Raw genomic sequence first — 24,430 nt, forward strand, 5'->3', positions numbered from 1 at the left:
ACATATGACAGTTCTTATCAGATTATTTTTCAAGTGTGTTTCACATAGTTCTAGTGCCATAAGGACCTTGAAGTAAAGAATTTATTGTCATGGAAGATGAACGCGATCACTGGTAAGGTGGCTCAATAGGAAACACTTGTTGCCAAATTGGACAACACAAGTTTGATCTTTGAAGCTACGTTGTAGAAGAAGAGAACTGACTCTTGAAGCTGTCTTCTGTTCTCTACATATGTGCTATGGCATGTACACACATACACATAGGCACATACTCATTTACATGTGTGGAAAGATGTATGTGTACACATAAATAAATAAATAAATGTAATTTTTACTTATTTTTAAAAATACATTTGAATGCCATCATAAAGAGGTCAAGCAGTATAGAAATATCTTTACATTCAACCATGGAGCATCAACTGCATGTGTTCTGTATTTTTAAATATTTACTAATTTTGCAGAGACTAGTTACAGAATGACTAGGAACATGGACAATATGAGTGCAGTGAGAGATGTGAATAAAGTTGACAAAAAGTTTTTTGCTTGGGAATGTATCTGAAAGCTTTATTTATTGGTTTTTTTTCTCTTAGCATAAGTCATTAATCAAATGATGCTTTCCTAGAAACCAGGGCAAGACTTAACAGAAGATATTAATCTACTTCTGAAGATAAAGGTACTTTTTTCTCAAGTGTTCTGTATGTTTATTTAAGCTCAGAATCACTATTTCTCTTTGCAAATTGAATGAGTAAACAAAGAACCAGATTAGTCAGGTGTAAATTATTAAAAAATATTGTCTGGAAAAACACCAGAATAAATTGTCTAAATGATGCTGCCTTTTACCTCAAGGCTTTATCTAGCAAGGCATGTCATTTAGCCAAACAGTGCTGTGGTGGTACTCTCACAGGATAAGGACAGTTTCAGCAGTCTGAGACAGATGTAGTCTTAACTCAAGGTCAAAGAATGAGTGTAGTAACTTTCTATGTTATGTAATGCACATGTTCAAATATATATCAAACATTATATGCACAAGTATATAATCAGATACCTAGGTAGTAGATATCTTCGAAATATCCAATCTTGTATACACACACACACACACACACACACACACACACACACACACAGACATGCGTGCTCGCCCATGCTCTTCAATAACCATCTACTACAAAATCAAACTGTGTTGATTCAATCAAAAGACTTGGTACAATCCTGATTCATCTTAAATAATACATAATGCTATAGCACTAAATCCATCTCTGACATATGTATCACCCAATACTTTCAGTGTTGATGAGGCAGTAGGCTCAACTTACAGCATGTGTGTGTGTATGTGTGTGTGTTTGTGTATGTGTGCACGTGTGTGTACTCTGAACCTATTACCTAAACTTTTAAGCTTTTCTTTTCTTTTTAGTGCTTAAAATCTATTTTTTTTATGATTTGGTTTTACTTCACATTTCTTCAGGGAAGTAAATTTTTGCTTGAGATCTGCTACTATACTATATAAAGAAAACAAAGTATGTTTTCACATATTGAAGGAATACAGTATTGTCTTTTGCATGTTTGCTTCCTTGTAACTCCAGCATATATTTTCTTGACTTAGAATATACAGTAATTGAGAAAGCATGTGTCTACTCTTTCAATATTCTTGCACAGTTTCCTTGTCTCAGGGTTTTTTTCCACAGTAGGTACTCAAAAACACAACGGTGATTTTTTTCTGTTCTTTTGTCATTGACAGACGGGTAACTGGTATAATTTGTCTTTAACTTACATATATACATAATTTCATTGTACTGATATATTATTCATAATTATTCTCATAGTATTGAATTTTCTCATTATTTAGATAAAATAAATGGAATTGAATTACATGGTCCTTTTACTATGTGCTCCTTAAGGCATTTTAATGTGAGTACTTCAGGGTTAAATGATTTTTCCCAGCCTTTCTCCCTCTCCCTTTCCCTTTTCCTCTCCATCTCTCTTCCCCCCAACCTCCCCTCTCTCATTGTTACTTTGGTAATTCTTTTAAAGAGCACAAATACATGTCCTAACAGAGATGAATCATTAAATTTTTTTAAACAAACAAACAAGTGCCATTTGCTTCCAGTTGCTTTTTCTTACCTTTCAAAATAACTTAGTAGAGTAATTCTGTTGATCAAATCATTTCTTTCAGTTTACTGCCTATCTAAACTTCATTGTGGGAGAAGTAAGAGATCTGGAAAGTAGTGCTGACAGAGTAGGATGTATAATTTCAAATACTTGTAGCCTTTATTGCTGTCTTTTAATCATGACTATCTAGTCAACATTATTTCCTCCCTAGCACTTCTGATCCATATTTGAATTGGAAAAAAGAAATATGAATATTGGGCCACAAAATAGTCACAGAATTCTAAAAGTGACACAAGGATCTATTTTTGGTTTGTCTATAGACAAATTTGTTTACATAAATGGCTTTTTTTTTACAAAATTGGAATGTGAATATATTTTTATTTTTCCCAGTGAATACACAATACACAATTCTTTGACAATACTATGAATCAATTTTATGCCAATTTCTTTGCTGATCTAACAATATCAAATGAAGCACATTGAGATTTGGGATACTGTTTGTTTACTCAAAAACTACAGTGAAAGAGTTCTATCTATAAAACAAAGTATAAAAAGTCTACCCACAACCACAAAATCTTTTATCTTATAACACTTTAAAATCACAACAAATGCTTTTAAAGTTATGAAAGTAAAAATATTCATAAATTGCATGTCATTTAAAATTGTATGGTGTTTCATTTGAAGTACCCATTAGGACAAAGCAACGCAAAAATAGTTTCACCTCTCAGATAATGTGGAAACCCGTGTCTTCCCTGCCCCCACCCCCGCTGCCATGTTTTCACAATATACAGAAATAGTTGAACAAAATAACATTGGTAGTGAAAGTTATGGTTATGCATATGTTCAATACTGACAAGATCTCTTTTTAGGAGAAGTGATCCGCAGTTGGGAGCTCATTGATGTGGATATTGTTTTTTCATCAATGAAAAAAATTGCATAAATGTATTAAGTAGAACTTGGCTGTATTCCATGAAATCACATATAAATCTGCAACTTAAATTCCATTGACTATGGGATTTAAATATGGAGAGCATTAAGCTGGAAGATAGAACATACTTAATATATTTTGTTAGTCGAAGTACGTGTTTCTGCAAGGCTTTTCTTTACTTTGGTTGTGTTTACATTGGTCTTGACTGTCATATATACTTCCGTGAGCTTGCTCCAAATCCTGTGAAGGAATCAACTCTTTTCATAGCCCTGTAGTCTCCTAACTCGCTTTTGTAAAATGACATGAAAACGGGTAAGCAAACCCTACTGTTTACACTGGCATACCTGAGTTTGGGCACCGATACATACATTGCATAAGGAGATTTTGCATGCTCTGAAAGAAGCTGTGCTTGGGTCTGCCGTGACTACCCAGCGTTATTGCCTATAAGTGAAAGATGAGGTTTCATTCCCACCAAGACTTCCCTCTGACGGCTTATGCATGTTTCTGCTCAGGCCCAAAGAAGAGTAAACTTGGCAGATTTCCTATCACATTCAATCAACTACAAGATGAAAAGAGATGGGGCATTCATGAGGGAGGTATGTGTTCCTCAGTTAATAATCTGATGGTTGATGATGAATAGATTTGTCCAAACACCTAGATGATGAAGGCTTTTTATTGCTGATAGTATGCCTATGCCTGAATTCAAATTGCCACAGCATGTTATTTCATCTTCATGGTAGATATTGAATGAAAGATTTTGCAGGAATCAGTCTGTAACCTGTATGTACACAATGTAATTGCTTATGATCATATACTCAAGACAATCAGAAAGACATCATTTCTTAGGATTTGGTTTCATAATAATCTGCAAATGTCAGTTGCCATACATATGATGTACTAAAATTTTACACTAAGTTATATTATTCAAGAACATACAATGAAAACACAACTAGAAATATATCTTAAAAGATCTTATGCTTTTAAATAGAGGCCATAAGATATGGAATTTTATAAATGAAAAGTTATAAACTTAGAATTGACAATCGTCACAAACTTAGAATTGACAATAATTACAGAAACCTTTTTTCCCCAAAGAAACTGTTCAGCTTTTCCCATTTCCTTGTACCAGAGACATCAAACTTCAATAAAATTCAGGCACTGATGGTAGAAGTTGTTAAAGGGTGTGTCAGAATTGCTTGTTACTTCAGTGAAAAAGTTAAGTATATAGCACTAAGAAAGTTTTGGGACCCATGAAGAACCTCAAATTCTATGCTTGCCTGTGGAGAAGAACCCTTGGAACCATGCACTTACATTATCCATTTCCTATGATAATGTCACATGAATTGGCATCTGAACCAGTAATGCACAGTATGTATTGTTAATGTAAATATCTCCTACTTGAAAACTCAATATATTGACCATCACACTGAATATTTTCCAAGGTACCATGTATTGAATATATTCTAAGAAAAAGTAATAAAAAACATTGGCTGAACTAGAATTTAAGTTTGTGTAAGTAGCACATGGGAAAATATCGTAAGTGGTAATTTCAGGAAAGCTATCATCTACTTGACTTACATACATGTACAGTAGCTAACATACATTTCAAAGTCACATTTATCTTGAGCATACATAATTGATGTTCAGGAACTCCTTGTTCTCAGAGTCGTGAAAACAAATGAGGCAGGACACTGTTATTAATGTCCACTTACAAGATCTGGTTTTATTTAAAAAGTGTATAAACATGCATTTTCCTCCCTTTTGACTGTTCTTTCCGATTTACTCATTCAAAATGGGTCAAACAGATTTTAGTTGGTAGCCAATTTCTGAGTATGTACCAGAAAATATTGAGTCCAATAAATCTACTAACTGGAAACTGAACATACTGCGAGCACTGCCTTTAAGCACTTATAACTTGGCTATACATCTGGTGGCATCTATTTCACGTTTTAATCAAAAGAAACACAAAATTGTAGAATGAATTCATTTGTTTTTTGAAAAAAGAAATGAATTGATGTGATGTGGCTACATCCTCTAATAAGTACTGTACATGTATTAGAAAGATGAACAAGATATTGCAATTGAGCTCATATTCCAGAGTAGCCGAGTATGCCCTAAGAATAAGTTGCTTCTTTAACTATTTGCTACAATTTCTAGAATTCTTTTTCTTTATTTCCTTGGGGAACTCCATGTTATAGTCTGATTTAATGAGTTGGAGAGATTAATTATAGTAATTCAAAACTGCTATTTTTTAAAAGCTGTAATATAAATACAGATCTCTTGAAACACCTTGATTTTTATTTTGCTCATTGTAATTCTAAGGTGGGTTAATTACAATGGCAAGTAAAGTTCATTCTAAATAAAACTTTAATAATATTTTTAAAGCAAGTTAGTACATCTTTGCTACCACCATACTTTATTACATATTCTGTCTAGACTTAAACCCCCTTCTTTTGACCCCTGCTTTAGTCAATAGCATCCATCTTTCTGCTTCTTAAATTGACTCAATATCTGCTGTCTCAAGAAGACTTTGCCAACACCATCATTCCTTCACATCTTCCTATTCTACACCCCCAACTGAAAACCATCTAACAGGATTGGTTACACCAGCATTATCCAACCTAACTTACAGTACAGAAAACTCCCTTCACATTCAATCTTTTCTTCATGTCAGGAGGAGAGAGATTTGTGCTTATCACCAAATAAAATTGCAGTGCAAAATTTAAACATAAAAAGTTACACAATTAAGAGTTAATATATGGCACCACAGCCCATTAATTCACATATAGTACAACAGATCAATCAGAACAGACAATAATATGAACAGAGTTAAAAAGCGTGAGCTTGCATAGCAATGCACAAAAGAAATTATATACAGAGGAAACTTCTTTTCTTCCTGGAGGGCGAGCTTTGTTTTCTTTCTTTTTCTTATATACTCCTGACAAGAAAGAGTTAAGGTGGGCGGTGTAAGTAAGAGAAGTACACAAGAAAATAACTGTGGGGTATGTGTGGCTGTGTGTCTTTACATTGCATTTACAGTTTTTTTTTAATAGTACATAAATAAAGAAATTGTTCATTGCACTGTTAAATGTTATCACTTCCATGAGTTTGGACCTGAGGGTCCTCAGAGCATCTTTCTATGTCCCCTCTCAGTTACTCTGCAAAAGAGAAGAAAAAGTTATCAATATAGCTTTCTTGTATGTTAAATATTACTCTGTTCTGAGCAGCAATAAAATTAAAGCACATAGAGAATAACTGAAGCCTCTCAGCTATTTTATTGCATTTGTGAGTTTAAATAATTTACTTTGAAGGCTGTTCAGAGAAAGGGAAGTAACCGAGGAGCTCGCAGACATGGGGTGCACAGGGAGGTTTTCTTAAAGTACTTACCAGGCTACAGATACCACAAAGTAAGTCACAAAAGAGTCAAAATGTATGCGAGTCAAAACAGAAATTATAAGCAAACCATGACAGCACACTTAGCAGTAGCCAATGGTAGTAACTCGGATTCATACTGAACTTTACAGGCCTGTAAGGAGTTTAGTTTGTCGTCATCACAGGATGAACTAGCTCCCAATACTGATCCGAATCCACCAGTAAAACTGACATTTCACATATGTAAGTGGATTTATAAAGAATTTACATTCATCTTATTTTTAAAATGTAAGAAAGAAATAACAACTAACTCAAGTGGAAGGAACTTCTGAAAAGCTTTACAAAAGCTACTGAGAGGGGTAAGGACATATCATTTCTTCTTTGTCTCAGACAGTACGTTCAGCTCCAATCACAATAAGTAACCAAGAGCCTCTACTAGGCATCTTGCTTCCTTTTCTTTCTTGCCATCCAGTATAAAGGGTGAAGAGTCCTTTGTCAAATCGATTGTTACTTGTCAGCATTAAGAGTAACTACCTATAGTAAAAGAATTTTATACACTTTAGACCAACTTGAAATACCAATCAAGTGCTTGCAGCATGGACTGTTCTAAACAGTTACCTTTTAAACTTATGGCCAGTCCTGAGTGAAATAATTGAATTTGTTTTTTCTTAGCATGTATAAATTTTGTCACTCAGATTACTTTAAATGTAGATTCCCAACAGCCCAATATTATTTTTTTATTTTTAACTTTTTTATTAGATATTTTGTTTATTTACATGTCATATGATTTCTCCTGTCCCAGTTTCCCCTCCAAAAAAGAGACAGACAAACAAACAGACAAAAACAACAGTAACAAATCCCTGTTCCCTTCCCCCTCCCCATGCTTGCGACCCCACCATCCCCCACTTATTGGCCCTGGCATTCCCCTACACTGGGGCACAGAACCTTCACAGGGCTGAGGTCCTCTCCTCCTATTGATGATCGAATTTGCAATCCTCTACTATACACATGCTGCCAGAACAATCAGTCCCACCATGTATAGTCCTTAGTTGGTGGTTGAGTCACTGGGAGCTCTGAGGGTACTCTTTTTGAATCACAAAGGTCTCTGAAAGGAACCAAAGAGTTTACACAATTCACCTGTAAACTGTCCTTGAGTATTTGAGCCCACATATCCAATGTCAAGAAGGTCATTGGCATTCCTCTGGTGGCTGCCCCTCAGCACGTCGGCCTTCCGAGGGCCCGTGGACCCCTTAGAGGAGGATGTTCCCGATGAGCTGTGCCCACCAGGAGACGGGAAGCTGGGCTTGCTGTAGGGCACCAGGGACTCCTCTACAAAAGAAAACAAACCAGAAAGGACTGAATTGAATGGTAGCAGGTGGCAAACATAAACCCACTTCTTACAGGCAGTTTCGTTATTTCATTCTCCAGCAAAATGGGAAGTAGGAAGTTGAATCTATTCTGGATATTAAAAGGAATTTCCACACACAGGCAACTTTTTCCTACAACACACACTGAATGGTATAAATCAAATGAGATCTTGGGATAAGTGCTGCATAGCTTTTGCAAGGCTTCAAGTCATTGCAATGGAGATCTGCTGAAGAGAACCATAGTTTGCTTAACAAAAACAATGTCTGAGAATTATTTTTGGAGGTCAGTGAAACTCAGTTTAATTTTTCCCATTAAGACCAAAGAAAAATGATTTCTTTATACATATTATGAAAATATTTTCTCAGTCAGCTTAGGTATAAATGGGTTATAGATATAGATATAGAATTAGATATAGAATCAGATTAGATATAGATATATATTAAATAAGCCTCAAACTTTTGATAATTCTTGAGCCAGAAATACATTGTGTAAAAAGTTCCATGTCTCATTAATAGAGAACAAAACACTAATTATAATGTACTAAAGTTCCTTTTAGATATCATCTCTCCAAAGATAAATAGTGTCATAATCCATATGTTAATAAGCAGATCTGCTCTGCTCTTTATTCCAGTCATTTGCCATGTCCCATCCCTTCCACACCCACTATTGTTTCTTTCAATTTTCTGGATATCTGTCGTGATTAAGTGAAAACAACCTGCTGGTTGAATCTCTCAGTTCTCTCCTTGGATAGTAGTTAATGAGACAGGGTACGTAGTGTTTTTTAACAGCTGGTAACCTTCCAAAATGTCTTGGTAGCTCTAGAAATTGCCATTGTCATTCCTGGTCCTTTGATGAAATAAACCTTCTAAGAGTTTAACATCACATGGTGACATGATGTAATTAAGAAAAATGTATGGGGTGAGAACAAACCTAGACACGACTGAGTACAAATGAATACAGACTCTATAAAGGGCTGCTGTTGTAAAGTGTGCCTGTGTGTTCACATCCAGTAGACACTAAGAAAGGTCTCTCCCAGACTATATATTTATGCAACAGATTTACCTCTCCACCAAATAATATCTAAGCAGGAATTATGAAGTTTATATTATAAAACTTCCAGGAAATTTTTCCTTACAAATAAGAGATCTTCCCATCCAAATGTTAACACTGAATTTCATTTAGTCATAGAAAGAACATACGAGCTCAGTTCCATCTTTTCTAATTTTAGGATGCCTGATTTGCATATCTCTGCAGTTTTGTGATCTGAATTAATTCTCCCTTTTTGAAAGATGTTAACTCCCTTTCAAGTGACTGGCTACTTCAATCAATCAGTTTCAAGTTGATATTAAGTTGACGCAAAATGAGAAATTTAGTGTTCTTAAAAAAAAAAACAACTCAATATAGATATTAAAGGGTGAAAACATTGAGCTGTTTTCTGAGCACTCCAGATGAAACCTGGAGGTTTCTAAGTTCAAAGACTATACAAGATTAACTTGTGGTATAGGACTCCACTGAATGTGTGCTGTTAAGCTTTTGAAGAATTTCAGTTTGAACTTATTTGAGGCAAATCCAGATGCCCTTAAACCATTGTCATTCCTAATATACCTGGTAGGAAAAAAAGAAGTGATAACAGTCACACTTCCTTGGGACTGTGCAGCACACACCTGGTCCAACCCCTTGTTTGTGTGGGGCTTTCCGTGTTTCTTCTTGACGCTCTGTAGAGTTTATCCAGTCCTGGGTTTGGCGCTGCCACTCTAGAGCAGTTTTAGCTGGACAATCCAATGAGCTCTTTGTGTCTTCTAAGTTGGCTGCTTGTTGTCTCTCTAGAGAGCTTCCTTTTCTCTCTGTTGAGTTTTCCACGTTACCAGAGTGTTGGCTCAGGCCTATCTGCTGCCTTAAACCCTGACCTGGTGGGGGATCTGGTGGTGGGGGAAGATCTAAAAATTTTGAATAATGTTTAGAATGGACTAAGATTTAATGAAAAAAAAGATACAAGTTTAAGTTCAAGTTGAAAAAAATGAGAAAAACACAAAGCAAAAAACAAAACAAAAACCCCCCAAAACTGAAATACACTTGCCCTCTCACAAATATCACCCATGCAATAAGGTTGTGGAAAATAAAAGTCAATTAATGGCTTTTCAAAATGCATGTTATTGATTTGTCTTCTATCTTCTTGCCATCTCATCTTTGAGATAAAATCGACTCTTTTCATGCATCTGTCAACAAGGGGCATATTTTCAACAGCAAAGTAGAGGCTGGCATTCATGGTAAAGGAGAATTTGTAGTTTATATTCAACTGAATATTTCCCCCCTTTCTAGGTAAAAATACCATGAGGCTAGAAATCACTACAGATTCTAGCAGCTGTGCTAGTAAACAGCACTGAGAACAATAGTGCTCTTAAAGATCTCCAAGGGAAAGATTATGCTCTGTAAATGAGGGACCACAGGCCTTATCAGGAACAGCATCTGACTGTCTCTGCACTAGTGTGTACCACTGAGCAACAGTCACAGGGTTAAGCTAACGTTATTAATTGCAATTAACATTTGCCTGACAACTGATCCTGCCTTTTCGTTTCATGAGTTAGCTAATGAGTTACAACTAATACATTATAATCTTCCCTTGTATTAATTTTAACAAGTAATAACTAATATTCAGAGCTCATATTGAATATGCTGTGTGGTGAGTAGTGCAGACAGTGTATTGTGGAAATTTGAGATGGGCTTGATATGTTTTTGAAAGAACGTTTTACAGGTGATTTGACAAGTCCAGAGTGATTTGATTGTAATATGAAAGAGCTTTTAAAGTTAAATTTGGAGAATAAAGAAAACATAAAAGTTGAAGATGTGCTAATTTTTCACTTTCCTTTGTTAACTTTTCAGATATTCATTTTTATTTTGAATGTCTTTAATTATAATATTATATCTTCTTTTGTATCTTTCTAATATTATTTCTAATATGTCATGCTTAAGGACTTTGCATTTTTCTAACCATTCATTTGTAACGTTACCATCTGGTTTCTTTTTACAAATTATTATAAATTTCATAGCTCATCCTTGGATTAGACAATTATATTGCCTTATTTATAAAACTTGTACATCTTGCAATATACATTTATTGAATGAATTAAGGATATTCTAGTCAATGTGGGCAGTTATTTCTCATTCTGTTTTTATAAACATGTTTTTCTAATATTACTTTTTGAAATTAGAAAGGTAAAACTAAATGTTTTGTACATAAGAAGACAATTCCCCTTTTACAAAGCTCAATTGTTCACTTTAAAAAGCTTTATTCTTTGTTTTATGAGCAAAATAGTATCTTCCATTGGAAGGATTCTACTGGTTTGTGGAACATATGCTCTCAGTGTTCCAAGTTGAAGCAGTATTCTCAGTTCTTACGAGTATCCTCACGTTAGGTTCAGAGCTGCTAATCATTGATGAGGAAAGGGATGCTGTCTAAGCGAACAGAATTGCATTTGGACCATTTCTTCTAAAATGAAGATCTAATGGAATAATATGCTATCTGTTTACATAGTAATCTAATGAGTTTGGTGTTTCCTTTACATTTAATACTGGTTTCCTTTGCTGTGTATTTTATGAATGCAGATTAATTATTTCATTTGAGTTACGGGGCTTGATCTGTCAGTGAGGGGAAAGAAGTGTATTGAATTCTAAAATAACATATCTTGTCATTGATTTTATTCACCCATCTAAGCTGTTTAATTTCTAGAATGTCCAAAATGGCATTTGCTGTGGCAGCTAACATTCTGATGCCTATTTAATTTGACTTGAAATTATATAGCTTGGTAATTGTATAATATCCTTGGAGATTTTATCTTCTAAGAATAAATGATATGGCATGCACATTGAAATAAACTGGAAAGAGATGGAATTACAAATGACTGTGGAAAAAATGAAACTATATAACCCAATGCATTTACTTAAATTAAATTTATTATTCAATTCTTTGTGGAATTATTTCAAGTAAGTCAATTCACTAGAGTATCTCCCCGGCCCACTGTGGGTTAGTTATTGTCAATCAATGACAGTCCAATGACATAGGTACCTTATTATTCTCATTTATTTTTCAGGTAAGTGAATGGGGGTCAATGGGAATGGGTGAGGGTGGAACAAAAAGCAATCAAGCATCTCCAGCCTGAATCTCTCTTTCCCTAAGACCTAGCTCATGTAATTGTGTCCACAGCACCAGCCCAGCTCAGAAGTGTACACTTAATACTTCAAGACAGCTTTGCATCATCCTTTAAAGACCTTTGCTTCTACTGCTGTGCTTCCTCCTTTTGTTCAGGTAGAGTTCCAGTCTACACCTTCGCCCAAACTATGAAATTGTCTTTGAATCCCTTTCTTTGTGGCATATATAAAGTTACATTTACAAATCCCATTGGTTCCATCTCCAATATCTTACCTTTTTTATTGCTTGCTTTCACTGATCCACTGAGGGTACCAGGAAGCACCCCCATTTATTGTTTCTATGATCTCCAACTGTCTCTATTTTTATATTTTTGGGCCGCTTATTCTTGCTTATACAAAATCTAGACTGACATTTCGGAATTAATTTTTTGTTTTGTTGGGTTTTTTTTTTTTCGAGACACAGGGTTTCTCTGTGTAGCCCTGGTTGTCCTGGAACTCACTCTGTAGACCAGGCTGGCCTCAAACTCAGAAATATGCCTGCCTCTGCCTCCCAAGTGCTGAGATTAAAGGTGTGTGCCACCACTGTCCGAAAGACATTTTAGAATTAAAAAATATAATATCATGACATTATTTTGCCTTAAAAATGCAAAATACACTAACATGAATCTAAAGACAAACATACACATACACATACACACACATACACATACACACACACTTACACATACACACACACACATACACACACACACACATACACACACACACACACACACACACACACACACACACACACACATTTACTTCTAGGACTTTTCTCAGCCTACAGGTCCTTAAACATTGCTACTTTCTTGCTTGCCTGACCTGATATTCCATCTTGTTTTTCTATCTGCTCTATTTACAATCTTGTTTTGTCTCAAAAAAAAAATCAAATAAGCACCAGACTTTTAATTGCTGGTATCAGCTCCTAGGATGACATTTCCTTGAATATAATAAATATTGTTCTTTTACTTATATTCTTCCTGCCTTTTATCATGTCATGTTGTTGAGGCTTTCCTTGATAACCCTGCATTAAAATACTACCTCCGAAATACTTTACAACTTCTGTTGTTCCTCTCCATGGCAAGAATCACCATTAATGTACTTTATACTATTACGTATGCATTTATATTGGTCTGAAACTCTGTGTTTTGACTGGAATATAAGGTCAAGGAGACTGAGGGATAGTAGCTATAATATATGCTCACTAAATATTTAAATGGAGGAACTAATGAGCTCATGAAATTTCAGCAAGCTATATTGTAGCATTTATACACGAGAAATCTGTCTTAACTAGGAATTACAGACTAGTTATAATCAAAGACAGTACAGTTTGAAAGAAGATAATCTCAGAAGAACTCACTGAGTGGGGACTATCTACCATCTTTTGACCAAAACTGGCCAGGATATTTCTTTCAAGGACAGATAACTTGGATTCCCCAACCCCAGCTTAGATGAGATATTCCCTAAGAGAAACAAGCATGGCCATAAATATGTATTGGTATTTACATCACTTTTGAAAAAAAAAAAACATAGTTCTCATTATTCCAAATTCTTTTCATTGGACACAGATAATTCTTCCTTTCCTCAGAAGGTAACTTGTCACAAGAAGACTGTAATCTTGACAATGACACATGAAAAGTGGGGTGTGCCACTTGCTCTTAGGATAATCTACTGTCAATAATGATCTGTCACTCTATATTCAGAATCCACAAAGCTCAACCTTAACCCTGGTGGAACTGAGGGCTAGAAAGAATGGATGAGTGTGTAATGTGCCTGATCTGCAAAAATGAAGACCTGAATCCTACAGCACCAACATATAAAACAAAGGCAGGTGCTATGAGTACCTACCATACCAACTCTGAGAGGAACGGACAAGAGCTTGATAGAAAACCAGAGTGGACAACTTCTGAGCTCCAGGAACAGTGAGAAATCCTATGTCTAAAGTAAAAAAAATAGAGGATGGGCAATGGTGGTGCATGCCTTTAATCCCAGCACTTGGGAGGCAGAGGCAGAAGTAGATTTCTAAGTTTGAGGCCAGCCTGATCTACAGAGTGAGTTCCAGGACAACCAGGGCTACACAGAGAAACCTTGTCTCGAAAAACCAAAAAAGAAAAAAAAAATAGAGGAATTGAAAAAAGACTTTCATTGTTAATCACTAGTTTACATAAGTGAGGCAAGTTTACAGACATGTGCATCTCTCACTATATAAAATGAACATAAATATCTATACACAGACATACATAGAAAACACAAACACATACACACACAACACAATACACACAGAGTGATGGTATCCCAATCTCTCCAAATCCTAAAGCCTTGTGTAAGTGACTGGTTAAAGGACATCGACCTGACCTTGAAACATGATTGTGTCAATGAGTACAAAGTCATTATGTGTTGAGATGCTGAGGGTAAATACTTGAGAAAACATCCAACAATAATTACCCTTATTAATGTGCTCATAAATCCTATCATAAACCATAATGCAAAAGTTTTAGTGTAAAACTCTTATGCAGTAAATGCTACTAAACAATGATCTTCTGAAAGTTTGATTTGATTAGTAATAATAATTATTATTTTTTGTTTAAAAAGAACATGGAAGTGAGAGAAATTTATAGGTTGAAAGAGTAAGATCAACACTAAAAATTATCTAAAGTGATCAATTATTCCTCAGAGTATTTGAACCAGAAAGAAATCTGTAAGCATTTGTTTTGTTTTGTTTTGTTTTGCTTTGTTTTGTTTTTGTGCATTCCAAGATGTCAAATTTTAGGCCTGTGTTAACACCTGTATCCTTAACATTCATATTCCATGGAAACACTTCCCAAAGAAACAGAGTAAGCAGGAAAAAAAAGTCTAAACCCAAGAGCTGTTAAAACAAACATGTTTGATGTTTGAGTCTTAGCATGATGAGATTTACAGAAAGTAAAAAGTTGGTAGCTGGATTCCTTCCCACAAAAATAAGAATCAAAACCATTACTGTTTTCTAGTTAAAGTTTCACTGTGTCCTAGTTAGTCTGAGGCCCAAGGTCTAGGTCTAGTTTTTCCAATTCGCAGAAAGAGGATGGTACCTGTGATAATCACATCAGAAGCAGAAGGCCATGTTTTAGAATATTTCCAAATGGTTCTAACCTTCACCTTGACTAGGTTAGTCCTCTTAATACTCAGTCAAATGATGTCAGGATAAATTTGGGAGGTCATAAGGAGGTGTTTTTGAGAAGTGGGGAGAAATTTTTCTTTACATCTACAGTTACAGGAAATACTTAAAATATATTGAATTGTAGAGCATCGAAATGGAGGTTTAGAATAAATATATTTAGAAAACATCAGAATTGAGTTGAAAATGTTATAACAAAGATTACTCCATAGGCATAATAAAATATAATGATGACTGAGCATTTATGTCTTCCAGTAATATTGCTTTCTGAAGAGAGTGGTAGTTAATAAAATGCTCAAAAATTAGACCCTATGCCTAAATAAAATGATTTAAGTAAAACACTGTTGCTCATATTCAGCCACCAGTTCATCTGTCATTACTGACAATCATTCACTACTGTTTGGAATATTGACAATCGTTCCCTATGTTTGGAGTATTGACAATTGTTCACTATGTTTGGAGGCTTGGTTTCTTGCGACCCTGTCCAATAAGTTGAACTTTTATACTGCTGACTCAGTATCCCAAGTATTTGGACTACATATATATATGTGTGTGTGTGTGTGTGTGTGTGTGTGTGTGAACAGGTCCAGTTTATGGAGTTTTGGCTAACCAAGCTAGGGCTACATTTCTATGGTAGGCAAACACTCTATACCCTGAGCCACACCCACAGTTACACTTTTAAATTTGTTTTTTCCATAGGTATACTCACACAACTAGGAGTGGATTTAGGATCTAAACCCTATGGTACCGAAAGTGAAAAGTATTTCAAATTTGGACATTAAGTGAAAAATAAAATAAAATAGCCCCAGTTGTTGTAGGTGTTCTTACACTATTACAAGTGTACCTGTGCTAACAGTTTCCTTCCTACACTTAAAATGAGATGCTGGAGAGTTTTACAAGAGCTAAAACTTTGGAAAGTAGAATTCTAGTTCTTTCTTGAGGCATGATGATAATGATGAAGATGAATTTCACATGATTGAAAAAGAGTGTGTTTTATTTAAAGATGGCATGTGGCCAAGTATCTGAACTAGCAGGTATTCAGACAAGCAAATGCCTGACCTACAATACCTCCTCTACTGAAAGTTAGTGAGAACACGGAGAATTTTTCACGAGGAGAGGTAGTTAAGCAGAGTAACCTACCATCCGGCATCCCTTCCCTCCGATGAGGTAACACTGGCTGTGGGTCCATCCGCCCTCCCTTGTGTTTTTTTGTGGGCCGAGGCCTCTGGCTTTGATTCTGGGCAGCACTGGTGTTACTGTCCGTAGAAAACGGGCTGGTGGGCCGCTGCCTTTGAGAAGAGGTAAAGGCTTTTCCTGAAACGAAAACCAACGGAGTGGACATAGAGAACACCACTGTAATACTTTATATTTGTCTTGCCTCGTGTCTCTGCTCTTACTACCCTACCTAGTGAAAGTACCCACAGATGCTATGTGAAGGTACAAAACCCCGCTGCATGTCTGCACAGAATGCACGACCTGCTGCACATAGTTCACGCAGTTTTTAATAAGCTAAGAAGACCTTATCCAGCAAAAACACATTTCAAGCAAATGAGCCTGAAACAAATCCACCAACCAAAAGCTTCCCATTGCTTGATCATAGTTTTATTTAGTCTTGACAATCTTGGCAATTCTTTCATAAATCTATGCAAATGCATGCCACATTTACTTTTCAAAATAGTAAGAAAAAGATTTTTTTTTTGTCTCTTGGCTTTTTTTTGGGGGGGTATTGGTATTTTTTTTTTGTAGAATTGAATTATGAATAGTCAAGTTTTACTCTTATTTGGAGTCGTAACATTTAAAATTTTACACAAAAGTTCTGCTGAGGTGCATAAATAAAATTGAACTTACCACTTAATGTTCATACACAATGAATTCTAACTTTTAGTAGGATTGAGATCAGTGTAGAAGGTAGCAGGTTATAGTCTCAGTGTCTAATCCAAAATGTGATCTATGCTTTCTGAGCAATATTATCCTAACTTAACAGACTTGGTATTCGACATTTTAAAATAAAATATGCTCTTTTTCTCTTTGATAGTTTAGAATATGGGCATGAAATTTTTTCTGGGAAAAGGGTCAGTTAATCCATTTTCTACAATGAATTATTTTAGTACTAAGTTTATTATTGTAAGAGAGGACTGGTTTATGTGCACAAATTTATTCTCTTGTGTATATTTTCACTTCATACAAAATGATCATATGTAGTTACACTTTCTTGAGTCTGTGTGACTTGATACTGCTGAATGCTTTATTAGCATTAGCATCCACGCTGCTGGAGCCCTTACGCCTTCGAATTTATTACCTCCCTTGCACCCTCTCCCTTCTTGGCTTATAGCAATTGCCACAAAAAAAGCACTCAGGCAACATAAAGATTCTGACTTATGCCTTGGGAAGCAAGGAAATTCAAATAACCAGGTCTGTTACAACATATTTTAGTTTGGATGCTATATAAAATTAAACCTTTGCATGACATGCTTACATTTTGTTTGAGGAATATTTAATGCACGTCAGAAAGAAATAATGATGGTGAAATTTATGACAACATCCAAGACATAATTTTGCAACCTGAACGTATAGTAGAGGTCCAAAGCCTTTCTTATTTATTACCATTTGAGTGCCATTAAAATTGAGGCATGCATTTTATACTTCATTAGTTGATTTTTGTTAAGACAACATAGTAAATGTGCATATTATCTTCCTATTACCTGTAGCTAAGAAGTATATATACAAATATAAGTGCATATGCATCGTGCCAAACTTGTTGTTTTTCCCTCAAAAAACAAAAAACAAACAACTCATTTACTTGTAAATTTCCAGAGTTAAATGCACATGGTTTTCCCTACCCTGTGACATGAGATGCACATAAGAATTATGAAATTTGACTTTGATGCTATTATTTACCGCTCTTGGAAAACAAAATGCATGTACTTTAAAGAGCAGTGCATACATAGCTACCTTATTAAACTCACAGATGCCTTTGGTATATCTTTAGTTAGCATCCTCTAAAACAAATAGTAAATTATTGTATTAAAATCTTAGTCAAAAAATTCAGAGCATCAGCCGGGTGAACTGTGAGATAGTCTTAGACCCATCCGCCCCATGCTGCGGAAAGCTCAGCAGATAGTGCTTCTGCAGGAAGAAATGGGCGAGAGTAAGGTAGTGGGGACAGAAGCTCAACCACTTTGCCATTGTAATCACTAGGTTCATTATTGATTTTGTGAGGATTTTGCAATGTGTGAGTTGCTGAAAGTTTAAGGACAATCTTAGTTGCAGCTTTTTTAATTTTTTTTTTGTAATATGAAAAGGAAGCACACTGCAATTAACCAGCAGAGCCATAAGAAAAGAAAGGATGGAAGAGATGCAAGCTAGTGAGTAGGAGCCTATTTCTGGCTCCAAGATAGTAGCATCAAAAGAGGGTTCTCGTAAGAGAGCACCCATCCAACTGTGTTCATGCATATTTGAAAAAGTCTGCTGTTAGATTCATTGAGAAGAAAAGACAGAAGGAAAGGTCAGTGTCTGGAGGACAGGATTCTCTCATGCAAAGAGTGTTGACTTAGAGTCTACCAACCTGTTCTTGTAAGACTGGTTCCATCCAGCCTAAAACCAGCTTTATCTGCTGCTGCCACCAATGCTTTTGCAAAGCTGCCGCTGGCAAAGATGGAGCCATCTGAGGAGCTACCTACACTAGATCTATGACTAGAAAAGTTACGATCCTCATCAGATGCAGAGCCCCATCCATTTACCATTGAACCTAAAAACAAATGTAGTGGTCCAGTAAGTCGTCTATATCAGGTATCTCATCTGCTGTAACAAAGTGCATAATGACCAAGCTGCCTATTTCATTTCCTCGCTGTTCATTTTACAGTTTCATTGTGAATTCTTTATTCCACTATCATCAATGTCTCCAACATTCTAAGTAAGAGAGAACGAAGGCCACTTAAAATCTGTATCTGTTTGTATCTCATTGACAAAACATATATCACTTGTTTCAATTTTGACATTGATTAAATTGTCACACGATCCCCACCAGGATTGTTATGAATATTCAACTTGCTGTGCATCAAGAAAGAGTAATCTGAGAGAAGAAATTTAGTGTATTTAAACTGAAGGAATCGGTTCACAATATAGTGTTATTATAATTTAAAGTTAGTGCCGAGTCCATCAATTATGCCAAGATTTTAAACTAAAAGTTATTCATAAAAACAACAAGAACTCATATATAAAATGTCTAAACAATATCAAATCAACATGGAACATAAAGAAAACTGCATTTTACTTATGCATTAACTGCATAAATAAAAACTGAATTTTTATTTATGACAATGTTATATACTCTTAATTTTTAATTAGCTTAATAACTCCAGTTTTTGAATACTAAATGCTCCTTTAAAGATAATTAATATAAAAATATCATGAGCCATAAGGTAGATTTTTCTGCAAAATGAAACATGGTGTTAGTGGTAAAAAATACAACTTTATGTGTACATAACTTTCGTTATAAAATACTTTGAGGATACTACAGTTAACATTTTTTCCAGTTCTACAAAACCAGTTTTCAGTATTTTAAAAAACAAAATCGCAGTGGGGATTAAACCAACTATTTTCTATAATCAATATGATATTTTCTTAAGTTGTTATATGATTAATTCAAAATACAATAAACCACGAAATAGTGCTCACCCTAATATATTTAGAGACACAAACATTTGTTTATGAAATCTGTTTTATATTTGCTAAATCACACAAATACATATTTATGAGAAATAGGTGAAAATCAAATATGGTAGAGTTTTTGCTTTACTCTCGTCCTTTCAAAAGAACAGTGTCCTTAAGAGTTTGAAATCTTTAAACATTAGTGAATGGGGTCAGTGACACAGACACGTTCCTTTTCAAGATAGAGAAAACAGAAGTGGAAGGAGTAGGATAATCTGAGACACTAAAATAGAGTTAGGAGGAGCAGAGAGAGGCAGTCGGGACTCTAGTGGAAAAAGCATAGGGCCAGGGTCTTTACATTCCAAATAAGTCTGCTTGACACAGACCACTGCAAAGGAGCTAAGACAGATAACACCATCAACAGTCTCCTCAGACAGATTCATCTCTGGGCTAAAGATCTCTGTCAAGGACCAATAGGGCACAATGAGAGACGAAACAAGGCAAAGGGCTGTGCACCCTTGGCCACGGGGAAGAAGGAAAAATCCAAAGCTGGTCAGTGAGAGGTCACCAAAGATGGTAGAACCTCGGTTGAGAGTAGGCTTAGGGAGCCTGAATCCTCGTTCCTGGTCCTTCAGGTAGCTGTTTCACTGTTACAATAGACATGCTCTTATTCTCTCCCGTGTGCTTCATGCTTTAATTCTCTAACTTGTCTCTTTCTGGTACCTCCTGTCTTCCTTTATCATTGTATAAATGTCTTTCTCAAGAACTTACACACTTCGATTTCTCTGTTTAAAGATCTCATCATCATCACAGTCACGCCCTTACTATGCTTCTGAGACACTGGGTCCTCGTACTAGGGAGTCCTGTCTATCTCTGCAATATCGTAGTCGCAGAACACTATCTTCCAACACATAAGCATACTTTCTTACTTGCTACCACCTCTGATTTCCGGTACGGAATGAAATCTTGGCTCTTTGTTGCCTTTGTTCCTCCTTCTGTGTGCTATTATCTTAGACTTGTCCTCTTTGCTACAGAAATATTATGGAAAAAAAGAGTATGTAGATTTCATCCCTGACTGTAACTGTTGCATATACATTCCCTAAGAAGTAGAGTTTTATTGATAAAGAGCTACCTGTTTTCCATTCTCACATATGTTGTACAGGGCCACTAAAGTACAGAAATTCAATAAAGATTGACAACATATGACATAATATACATTTAGCATTTGCATTTTTCACTGTAAATTTTATGCCTTAGTTCTACCTGATGTATAATGCCCTAGCAATGACCCTATTTTACCTTCAAAAGACCGTCTCTATAGGTATTCCTAGAAAATTTAGTTTATTTATTTATGTATTAAGTAACATATAATAGTAGTGAACTCTTGTTGAATATTTAGACACAGGGATAAATAATGATGTAATTTGTCTTACAACAAAAAATGGCAACAAATAAAGATTTTAGTATATAGAATGCATTGTATGTAATAATATGTAAAAAGATCCATATATATAATGGTGTATATAATGATGTGTTTTGCTACATTAAGATAGTAGTAGTTTAAAGTATTTTTACTCAAGGTAAAATGAATTTGCTTTAAGTCATAATTTAGTTTTGTCTGTGGTTCTTAGTCATACTCACTCATATTAATACGTTAGTCTAACATTTTGCTCTTTCAATTTTTTTCCCCCAACCCAAAGTCATTGAGGGTGTTGTTATGCCAGCTCCCTGGTTCCACCCTGGTGATCTAGCATATCAACAACTGAGTCTCACATCCTGCAAAATGCAGAGAGGGAAAGTCTTCTGTCACAGCAACATCACTATAGAAATGGTATACTGAACTGTCTCCCAATAGATCACCTTTTCTCTTTCCCCCCAAAATAGAGCCTGCTTTATCTCCTCACAAAAGTGAGTCCTTTGTGTCAATATCCATGCTTATGTTTGCTACACCCTAAAAAAAAACCAATCAACCAACCAACCAATAACAACAACAACAACAACAACAAAACAACTTCCAGTGTCTTTGCTCTGACTTTCTATCTATCTTTAATGCTTTCTGATATGTCCTTTAAAAAACTCCCGTTTTCCCCATAAAGTTCTTCCTTAACATATTTCCACCCTTTCTCTGGGAAGAATGAAGAGCTGAGTAGCACCAAGACTGGGCTTCCCATGGTTGTCGGACAGTAGAGAAGCCTGAGTTGCCGTTTTATTTATCTATGTTGTATTTCTACTAGGAGTGAAGGTTGCTTTAGAGCTGAAGAGACTCCATGAATGTGCCAGTTCATTAGACCTTGAGAAGCATGGTGATACAAAGCCAATCTGTGGAAGCCAGTTTGTTGTTTTTGCCCCTTAACAATGTAAAGCAAATAGCACTAAGCAGAGAGAAAGAAGACTTTTCCATCTTTGCTTTTTTTTCTGACAAACCCTATACTGGACCGGGGTTAATAGCTACAACATACGTGGGTGTGGCTTCAAGCTGTCTGGACACATTTCACCACCACAGAACACACTGTGTGGTAATATTTCTTCCACGAAATTCTGAAAATGTGTTTGTCAGGTACAGGTTTTGACCTTTAGTGGCTACTGCTTTCCCTCTTCCCTTAGATTTAAACATTAAGAAAGACCCAAATAGCTACCTAAACAATTACAAAGGGCAAAAGGACACATGCAGACACACAAACACACACAGCGAGAGAGAGAGAGAGAGAGAGAGAGAGAGAGAGAGAGAGAGAGAGAGAGAGAGAGAGAGAGATTAGAAGATAAAAAACATTAACTGTTAGATTAAAGAGTAAGTCGCTTTGATAGGAGCCGTTTCTGTCATATCTATGAACACATGTATGAAAATGCAGAAAGCACCAAGTCCGAGAAACTTGCTTGGAGAATCTTTCAAAACTGCAAGCAATTCATACTCCTTTGACACATTATAGCCACAAACATAATCAATACATATTTAAACATTTAATGAAAAATGAATTTATGCCACATAGCAAATTTATTGGTGTTAACAGCTTCAATCTTTCTAAATTCCTCAACTTAAAAATGCTGAAAGGCCAGAAAAAAAATTCTGAAATTAATTCAGGATGAGGAAGAAGAATCTCACATAGGACATTAAGTTGCTTAAATGTTACTGAGCATAAAATGCCATGATAAAGTGGCATCTTGCTGTGTCTCTATTACATTTTCAGCACTAAAATTAATTTATGATCAGTCGTCAATTCATTTACATGTCAATTTATGCTAAATCCTTCCTTGCTGATAAATGCTTATCCTTAGATCCATTAAGCTAGAGTAAAGTCTGTGCTCTATAATATGACCTTGCTAATTGTTGCATTACCATTTTTATGAGCTACAAAAACTTACAGCCTCCCTTCATGTTTTTGAGCCAATATTTAATCCACTGCTTGCCTACCTACTTGCTAAGTCAAACCTTTTGCAATAATTGTCTTTGGTTAAACCAGTCCAAATATTGACCTTTTCTAGATGTAGAATAAAAAGGGAAATAAATGCAAAATGCTTTTGATACTCCTAATATTTGAATGAACAACAAATCTACCCATTTACTCTGTGTGTGTGTACACTTGTGTGCACACATGTGTACATGCATGCACTTGTGCACATGTATGCAACATATAGGAAAAGTGGAACAAACAAGTAGAAAAGTTTTTCCTTTGGTTCTAATAGCATCCATTAATGTGTTTCACTCAGATAAGCATCATTTGGCATCTAATTTGTCTTAAATATCGTAGATGAGAAAGGCGCCTCAGGTGATGAATTCCTCATTTCTAGCAATTACCAGAAATTCCGATTCATGCTAAAATTGTTTTATTTGAATATTTTTATAACAGAGGGAAATTCTCAGGTGAAAAATTTAATGGGCCACTTTCTAAACAACTGTGTAGCAAATAGACAACAAAGTGCATTGTTTTCATACTGAACAGTTGAGTTCTACAAAAAAAATAAACTATCCAAATCCAAAAAGCAAATAGCCCCAGAATTCCACATCAGCCACCATGTGCATATGTTTCCCACATCCGAGACAGCCTCCTCTTGCCCACTTCCAGCGTCATTATTGACCTTAGATCTGACACTGGGTCAGAATCTCTGCTGTATGTTAAATACACCCTTTGCCATCTCTCTCTCCATTTTACCTCCTGCAACTTTCTACTCCATGGCATTCTCATTAAATCTGGAACAATGGCGGGGAAAATAAAACGCTGAATCCTGTCTCTCTCTGTTACCTTGTGATGGTGTCTTGATGTTCAGGTAGAAATCTCACTAACCTAGTCTTGAACATGGAAACTTTTCAGTGTTTATTTTCTGACCCACACCATGATGTGCATTGCAACACTAAACCTATTTTTGTACTTTGTGATAATCAAATAGATGCTTGTGACAATTTAGAAGCACAGATTACCAAAACCATGATAAAATGATATATATATATTTTTCAAAAACTACTGACAGCTAAATTTCAACAGTCCACTGTAAATGAATGTAGAACCAGATGTGCAGAAAATAAATGTCATATCTGAAAACTCCTCTCATGATTTTGATCAAGGATTAATGTGTCCATACAATTTTATGTGTATTTTTTAGAAATATACATATACACATACATATATATACACATATATACATGTATACATACATATATATATATATATATA

General features: G+C 35.5%; 1 protein-coding gene across 15 annotated transcripts in view; it reads right to left on the minus strand.

Annotated features, from left to right (window-relative positions):
- Window positions 1–2,461: 2,461 nt before the first annotated feature.
- Robo2 (roundabout guidance receptor 2) overlaps window positions 2,462–24,430 on the minus strand; it is a 1,164,975-nt gene continuing 1,143,006 nt past the window's right edge. For 5 of the 15 annotated variants that reach the window (XM_031364250.1, XM_031364248.1, XM_031364247.1 and 2 more), the window contains 5 exons: window positions 18,679–18,861; window positions 16,254–16,427; window positions 9,436–9,708; window positions 7,541–7,732; window positions 2,462–6,189 (listed from right to left, as the gene is read on the minus strand). In XM_031364250.1, the coding sequence (XP_031220110.1) occupies window positions 6,185–6,189; window positions 7,541–7,732; window positions 9,436–9,708; window positions 16,254–16,427; window positions 18,679–18,861 (827 nt within the window). In that variant the 3' untranslated portion in view covers window positions 2,462–6,184. The remainder of the gene's footprint in view (window positions 6,190–7,540; window positions 7,733–9,435; window positions 9,709–16,253; window positions 16,428–18,678; window positions 18,862–24,430) is intronic. The other 10 variants (XM_031364260.1, XM_031364259.1, XM_031364262.1 and 7 more) reach the window with 3 other exon arrangements.

Source organism: Mastomys coucha, unplaced genomic scaffold (assembly GCF_008632895.1).
Source record: "Mastomys coucha isolate ucsf_1 unplaced genomic scaffold, UCSF_Mcou_1 pScaffold12, whole genome shotgun sequence".
Lineage (NCBI taxonomy): Eukaryota > Metazoa > Chordata > Mammalia > Rodentia > Muridae > Mastomys > Mastomys coucha.